Source organism: Pollicipes pollicipes, unplaced genomic scaffold (genome assembly GCF_011947565.3).
Source record: "Pollicipes pollicipes isolate AB1234 unplaced genomic scaffold, Ppol_2.1 Scaffold_3216;HRSCAF=3773_pilon_pilon_pilon, whole genome shotgun sequence".
Lineage (NCBI taxonomy): Eukaryota > Metazoa > Arthropoda > Thecostraca > Pollicipedomorpha > Pollicipedidae > Pollicipes > Pollicipes pollicipes.
Window position 1 is genome coordinate 5,330,286 of NW_023596251.1, and position 8,589 is coordinate 5,338,874.

General features: G+C 50.3%; 1 protein-coding gene across 1 annotated transcript; it reads right to left on the bottom strand.

Moving 5' to 3' along the window:
- Positions 1 to 249: 249 nt before the first annotated feature.
- Positions 250 to 6,755, bottom strand: LOC119090903 (uncharacterized). Its single transcript, XM_037213632.1, has 2 exons — positions 6,226 to 6,755; positions 250 to 2,960 (listed from the first exon to the last, which is right to left on the bottom strand). Exons 1-2 carry the CDS (start codon positions 6,394 to 6,396, stop codon positions 1,260 to 1,262), a joined length of 1,872 nt encoding a protein of 623 aa, XP_037069527.1. The 5' UTR covers positions 6,397 to 6,755; the 3' UTR covers positions 250 to 1,259.
- Positions 6,756 to 8,589: the final 1,834 nt, after the last annotated feature.

Below are 8,589 nucleotides of genomic sequence, written 5' to 3' on the forward strand. Positions count from 1 at the left end.
GCTGGTGACGGCCGCTGCAGCTGGTGACGTGCCGTGCCACCCTCGCACTGACCGGCTACATCGCACCGGGCGCCGCGGTTAGGCCATCGTGGGATTCGTGCTGCCTTCCTCTTCCACGAACGCGTCACCCACCCGCGGAGTCACGGTCACGTCACGTAGGTTACACGGAGTGAGTGCTCAATCGGCACGAAATGACCTTGGAGTACATTTACTTGGACGATTACACGATACTTGGACGATTTGATAATTGTATTGGTTTATAATATAATGCGGAGCGAATGGGTAGGAGTAATCGACCATGAACGTCTACCCACAACGCGTCAAGAACATCACTGATAGCAGCAAAGCGCACAGGCGGTCAAAGGCTGCGAGGTTCGACCGCAATGAAGCTACTATATGATACATTCGCCATGCTGTACTGCAGAAGCCAGTTTTCGCGAGCCTTGCCAGGTGGCACCGGCAGAGTTCGCGGGCCATGCGACCTGGCAAGGCTTAGTTTGCACCGATCAGATCAGATCAGATCAGATCAGATCAGATCAGATCAGATCAGACTAGACCGGTCAGAGTCTCCGAAGCCTTCCTCAGCCCCGACGGAGCATTTTTCGCTTCCTTCGGCAGTCTGCACCGACCAACTTTCGCGTATCTTGTAATTCTGTACAGAGCAGTTACCGAGACCGCTGCCAGGCAATTTAGTTCTCTCATCCTTTGCCGGTCTGCACCCAGCCAGCTTTGACGTCCCGTTTCATTGAGCATTGGCCAATGCTCAGGTTTCTTTTCGGTCCGCACCGACCAGTTCTCTTGTCTCTTGACAGTCCACACTGGCCAGTTCTCCTGTCCCTTGACAGTCCACACTGGCCAGTTCTCCTGTCCCTTGACAGTCCACACTGGCCAGTTCTCCTGTCCCTTGACAGTCCACACTGGTCAGTTCTCCTGTCCCTTGACAGTCCGACTGGACAGTTCTCCTGTCCCTTGACAGTCCACACTGGTCAGTTCTCCTGTCCCTTGACAGTCCACACTGGCCAGTTCTCCTGTCCCTTGACAGTCCGACTGGACAGTTCTCCTGTCCCTTGACAGTCCGACTGGACAGTTCTCCTGTCCCTTGACAGTCCACACTGGCCAGTTCGCCTGTCCCTTGACAGTCCGACTGGACAGTTTTCGCGTCCCATGACAGTCCGCACTGGCCAGTTCCCGCGTTCCATGGCAGTCCGCACTGGCCAGTTCCCGCTTCCGCTGGCCTCGGTTGGGCGGCCACGATAGTCCTAAGGAGCTGCCTTCCCGGTCGTGACGTACAGCTCGTTGTCAACCAGCTCCATGCCAGGCAGTAGCCCTTCGATGACCGTTGACGGAGGCGGTGCGGCTCCGGGATCTTCTGGCGACGAGGTCCAGCGCCCGGCCCCATTGGCCGCTGGCCCAGCAGGCGGCGGAGGGAAGTGCACCCCGCCCACTACCTCGTACATCCCGTCGTCCGACGCCGTGTTTCTAATGGAATCTGACGTGATTTGTGAGGGGCCCGTCTGGCGCCCATCGCTCATGCGGGGGGTCTCACTCTCGCGCTCCGTGGATGAGAGGAGACGACTCGTTCTGAGCTCGGCGTCGGCGGCGGCGTCGATCGCTGGGCTCCTGGAGCCACCAGCGGCCGCCTCCGGTCTGTCGCTCCCGCGGCCGATTCGCCGACCCCAGCAGCGCTCTGCTGACGACAGACGCAGCTCAGGCGGCAGCTGCGCAGCACGGGCCCTCCGCTGCCAGAGTGCCAGCGTCACCGACAGCACCGCCACAGCCAGCACCACCAGGACTCCGAGCCCGCAGTAGAGCGCCAGCCGGTGCTGGTGGCCCTCTCGTCCGGGCCTGCCGGTGGCATCGGAGCAGGGAGAATCGCTGCTGGCGGCCGGGAGAGGCGCCTCGGCGCTGGGGGGGCATCTGCTCTGGAGCTGCCGGAGCACCTGACGCTGCGCTTGGCTGAGCGGCTCAGACGCGCCTGTCAGCTGACGCGCCCACTTCGCCGCCGGACACACCAGGGACAAGCTGACGTTAAGGCGGTCGATGCAGACCCGCACGCCCTCCTCGAAGGCTAGTGATCCGTCTTTCGCTTTGTCGATATGAAGGCTGCGGACGATCAGCGTCCCCGTGACGTATCTGCTCACTTCTGCCCGTGACACGTGCAGACCTCGGAAAGCATGCCGCCGAAGGATGCTGACCGACACTCTGTCCAGCACGATCGAATCTTTCGCTACCACTTCCAGTCCCCTGCTGGCCAAGTCCTGGAAGCTGGAGGCTTTCACCAGCAGGCGCGTAAGTCTTAGATCGAGCCCGAACTTCTGAACGGCTCCGACCTTAGCGTTATCGATGACCACCTCTCGAAAGTTTCCATGGAAGGCCAACGATTGAATGCTGGTAAGCTGAGACGCGCGGATAGACAGCGTTCCCCAGCCGTCCCGACCATCCACACAGTGTGCCCTCGCATTTGTGATATGTACGCCAATCAGCTCCAAGTGGGAGATGCTGCCACTAAAGCATCTGCTTGGACATGACTCCATACCGACATTCACCACGGACAGGCGGCCAATCGCCGCTGCGAACGATTCCTCCTCCGTCATCAGTGCCTGGACGTTGCCCAGCAGTACGCGCGGCCCACCGGAGATCGACGTGAAGTTGAACGCTTCTGGACGCAGCTGGAGTTCTTCAATTCTCTGTAGCGAGACGCTTGTTTCGTGGTGCCAATCGCCGGATAGAGCTGAGCTATTTATGACGAGAGTATTCACGGATCCAACTCGCAGAACACGCATGGCGGCGTGCTTTTGCAATCTGAGTCCATTGGAATGTATGTGCAACTCTGCTAAGCTCATGAACTCAAGTGTCCTCAGGAGCGGTGTGTTATATACCGCGTCGGAAGCCACGCTGACGTATGATGAGTTCCATATCTTGACATGCCGCACAGACGCCGGAATACTCTCTCGTGTAATCTGAAACGACAACAGTGTCTATCACCTATCACAAGTGATAACCAGGTAGGCCTTCACATTTGGGCGTGGTGAACTATTTTTACAAATCATGCGGCTTTACAACATTGCAACATTTATTACAATTTGATGCAACACAGCGAAAGGTCTTCGATATTCGACAAAATGTGTGGTCATCGCTGCATGCCTGACATCCTGAATAAATGTGCAGCTTGGAGCCTATCAGGGCTCTTGAAGAAGGACCGGATTGGCATTAGGTCCTGAAGCAAAGGATCGGACTCAATGATGACCTTTCATAAATACAGAGTTGTGTTTTCATCAACCATCCAATTCATATTGTTGCAGTGGCGTGATAACGTCTATCAAATAACCCTTATTCTCAGCTAACTGCACTAACCGATGCAATGCTGCTGATTGCATGAACCGCATTTCGGAGTGTCTGTTTGGTGTTCATTAAAGGTTTGATTAAATGATTAGCCATCACAATATAGATATGGCTCATCATCGCCACACCATTCAGGGATCATTCAGGAAAGGAGGACAACTCGTGAAAATAGGAAACGGACATCGTATCTCTCGCGATGGTTGTGTTTCAGGCAAGCGCTAATGCGTATATTCCGCGAACTCGCCCCCTCCTCCCGACATCCCTTTTGACATGCATCTTGGTAAATCGCCACATTGCCTCCGGGGTAGACAGCATAGCAGTGGCATATAGCAAGATGTGTAGGACGTTCCTTAAAGGGAGTGTGTACTCAAGATGGGATTTTAACTTTGCTCATGGTATGGTAGGGATTTTGAGTTAGCAATTTGGACGTCATTGGCCTCTACCAATTCGCCTCCACGACGATATATTGCCACATATACCATTTTTAGGGTTTGTGTGAAGGAACAAAGTTATCGGGTAGACCCCAATCAATATTCACCACTCAACACATTGACATCACTGACAAGGTATCGCTAGCTCTAGCCAATAGCTTTCCGAGAAAGTCGGTCGTCAGCGCTGACAGCAGCTTGCGAACGCAGCGATGTTGGCAACCATTGTTGATCTTTTTCTCTTTTGCTTACATTCAGCTAAGAGCTGCGGGTGTATTTAATTGCACCCAATACGAGCTAATCTAACCAGGGCTAATTTTAATGCTAGTTAGGGCTCATTTTGGGTGTACGGGGTTGGACGTATGGTCTGGTCAGTTGATACGTACTGCGATCAATTCATGTTGACCTGCTTTATACTGAGATGAGGCACAACTATTGTGTCGTGTCAATCGGCTGCACTAGGCTCTATGGAGATCTGATTGTTCTACGTTGTTTTGGCAGCGCCTATGGGCGGCTGAGATTCCTTTACCCTAAAATTAATGACCGAATTCCGAATGCACTTGCGCCGAATTCAGCGTCAGAAAAAGCAAGATACATGCGCTGAAATTTGTTGTTGCAATGTCGCTGGTACCCCAGGCATGTTCAGGCTATCATATTTTTCCGTCTCGAGTTACTCAGAGGATCTTCAAGTGCGTGCAGCCCTACACTGCCAGCGCTCTCTCTATACGCAGGAGACCGCAGCAACCAAGACAACGGCCATGTCACTAGCGCGCGGCTACTCACCACATATAAAGGCGGTGCATTCGTCCTTTTCTGCCCGCTGATTGGCTCATCTTTTTAGCATTGTATTTGCTCACGCACAAGCATCAATGCGATCAATAATGATAAACAAATAGAAGATTTTGCAGGACCCAAACGCATGTTTAGGCACCAAAATTGACCATAGATAGTTGCAAAACTCCCCATAAGCTGTATTTGGAAAGTCGAAAACACTAGACACACTCCCTGTAAGAAAATGTGATGGTTATAGATTTTTTAACTCTGGAGGTGGGCTTGCCTAACAGCATTGCCAGTTTTTAGTCAAGCTTCTCGTAATAAGCACCTAAGTGAATTGCCCCAGCAGCGTGAACACATGTCCCTGATTTCAGTTCTGACCTCGTAATATTATGCAAGGTGTACTGACATGGACAAAATGTGCACCGATCGCTCCAAAAGGCGTAGGCTTCTATGGCAAAACTTTGCTTTGAAACATTTAAAATGTCATTTGGCATTATCGCGCAGCATACTGAAATTTAAATGCCCTTTAGGTAAAATCAATCGAGAATATTATGTCAGTAGCCTCATTTAGCGTTAAGAAGGTTGAAGTAGTAGCATAATTTTTCGAGTCCATTTGTTAAATTAATTCTAACTCGGCGACAAGTTTTTCCTCCAGACAGGAGGTTCTTTAAGCCAAAGGTCGTTTAGGGTTATTTTACATCGCTGGCCTATCATAACCCACACAAATTCGACGTGCGAAATCTGGTAACGTCTTTATGATCGAGAAAAGCGGTGCTGGTGCCACAATGAGCCTCATCAAAGAAGTTCTCTCGCCAAACAGTCATTTGACTTTGACTTTGAAGTGACTTTACGTTTCGAAGTCAACGTAACAAGCTTTACTTTTACGTTTCAAAGTCAATGTAATAAGCTTTACTTTCAATCATAAGGTCTTAAATATGTAGAGTGTGTGTGACTTCGTATAACTCTGTTCTATGGTTCTAGCTTCGACGCTACCCGAATTATAGTCTTTGCAGACTCCGTTGATCTGACTTTGATCGCTACAGGTGACCTGGATCGATGTAGCTATTTCTTAGCCATATCTCGATCATTAACTGTCTACAGCCTCACATCCTTGGGCGTTGTTAAGTCTGCGTGGCCCATTTTAAGAGGACACCACTTGGCGGGGGAGAGCGTTTCGATCTGTCCATTTTCGCGTTACGTAAGACAATGTCTGCCTATTTTGCGAAGCCTGCTGCGATGGCAACAGTTCCACATAGCTTCTTCTCTTAAAGCTGGAACCATGTCTAGACCCCGAACTGCAGAATGAGATCGGCTGCAACACAGAGGTACATTTAATTTATGTTTTGTTTTTTTGTTGTTGTTTTTGCTCAACCAGACCTGTCGTCTAGCACACTATCTGCGAAGATAGGCGTCTATCTACATGTGTGCATGTCTAATTGGGGTCTTGATCGCAATGGAAAGATGCGGGTTTACGTGAGAACGGTGCCACGACATGTGAATGAAGATTCTTGTTTATAAATGTGACCGTAACACTTGCGTCCCGCACACTTGACGTGGCTCCAACGACTGAAGATATATGACTGCTTATAGTCATGGTCCAAGCAGGGCTTGAACCGGAACCCGTGCGATCTGGTCATCCCAAGGGATGAAATATATCCCATTTACAACGCATGCTTACCTGCAGGATTATGGAGCAGTTGCAGAGCATAGATACGGCGTTCCTGCAGTCTGGTGTAAAAATGCAGCACGCCGCGTGACATAGCGGGGTCAGCCTACACGTGCCGACCGTGGACAGCAGAGCCAGGGCCCACGCGGCCAGCCAGCGAGCCCTTCCGTCCGCTGCCAGCATCGCTGGCGGCCGCGGTCACGTGCTGCCTATCAGAGCCGACTTCACCAACTTCGGACCAGGAGGCTCCCTGACTTCGGACTAGGAGACTTCCTGACTTCGGACCAAGAGACTTCCTGACCCTGGGCCAGGAGACTTCCTGACTTCAGACCACGAAACTTGCTGACATTGGACCAGCAGACTTCTTGTCTTCGGACCAGGAAACTCCCTGACATTGGACCAGGATATTTCCTGGACGTCAGCCGACTGGTGACTTCGGCTATCTTGGTGTGCACCTGCTGGCCACGCGCAATCACTTGACATCCACCGCCCGGTCAGCAGCTCTGGACGTCGGCCAGTCGTACCCGGCGTGGCTGGGACCGTCTGCTGTGCCGTTGTGCTCCACCGCTGACCGGAGCGAGCCGCCGCCGCCCAGTCACAGGATGCGAGATAGAGCTCATCCGTGACAGCGGTGACGCCATACCCCGCGCATAAGTCACTCATCCGTGAGAGCGGTGACGTCATACACTGCGCATGAGTCAACGCGTTCCTGACAAAACAGCCTCTGTGAGGCAGTAGCGCACACTGGAAACCGACGCTGAAAACTGTTTTTAACCCATCTCCGACCCTCGCGCGGGAAAACGCACCGCACGTAAAGGCGACGTTGTGCAGAGTGGGATAGGGCCAAGAATTGGTGACTGCTTTCAATAGGGCCAGAGAGTGCGCAAACGTAGGCATTTCATTTCGGAAGCTCATGCGTCGCCTTGCATGGTTGGTGTTTCGTGCACATCCATGCTACGGGATATATATATATATATATATATATATATATATATATATATATATATATATATATATATATATATATATGTATGTATACCTATATATTTATTTATACCTATTTATTTATTTATACCTAATATTTTCGCCTTAGATTTTAAAATCACTTAATATTTACCAAAAGAAGCAGCCTTTAAATACCATATCTTTTTATCCTCCATATCCTTTGCAAATTACAAGGTAGCCTTTTCCATTATGATTCTAGAATAATTTTCGTCGCAATATTTTGTGGTTTTCAGGTTGCCCTGTTCGCGCGGAGAGGAGTCATGTTCAGTTGTGTTAACTGTGACCATTATAATGTCTGGCGATTGCATAGTCTGGCGATGTCTGGCGATGTCTGGCGATGTCTGGCGATGTCTGGCGATGTCTGGCTATGTCTGGCGATGTCTGGCGGAGTCTAGCGATGTCTGGTGGTGTCTTGCGATGTCTGGCAATGTCTGGCGATGTCTGGCGATGTCTAGCGATGTCTGGCGAATTCTTTCAAATACATCTTCATTGTATTGTGCTTTATACACCGTTTTCTAGTGATGATGCACACTTGTGTAGAAGCGTTGACTGATTACATAAATGCTAACTGGCTATATGACTGCTGTGCTGGCCATCAAGTTGGCTGCTTGTCCAGACAGTTTGCCACTGTGGAAAGCTCGAGATATTAAATCACCCTGCTGACATTGGGTAGCTAAATAGGTCCAAAGTGATGCATGGCCTAAGTTGTTTATTCAAGTCAAGTGTTCTTTCTCTAATTAATATGGCTCGAAGAGATTGTGAATGGCGTTTTTTGGACAAGATTTTAGAAACAATGCGCTTTCAGTTAGATCAGGGCGTACGAGTTTTTAGATGTAGGTTTTGTGCATATGCTGGTCTGGTGCTCCCTCCTGCAGGTGCGTTGTGATGCGTCTTGATAGATATGTCGTGATTCCGGTGGCGGCTGAGTTGGGGAACGGGCAGACTTCAGAAACAATAGCAGATGTGCACCTCTGCTATTGTTTCGATAAAGGCACGCTGCCGAAATATCAACACATATACATCTCAATTCTCCTGTTTTTTTTTCTCCGAGGAATGAGGCTATTGCTACTGCCTTATCCATAGGGATAATGCTCCTCGAAAATGCCCTTAACCATTACGTAAGTCTTTGATTATATATATGATATGAACGAGTCAAAGACTGTATGTATTCCCGTCCCGCATGTTTCAAAGAAGTGAAAGGGGAGGATTATCGATGAGTTGAAGCGCTCTACAGAGAAGAGAGAGAGAGAGAGAGAGAGAGAGAGAGAGCGAAGATAGGAGAGAGAGAGAGCGAGCATATCGCTCTCTCTCTCTCGCTTTTCCTCTCTCTCGCTTTCTCTTCATCTCTCTTCTCGCTCTCTCTACTCTCTC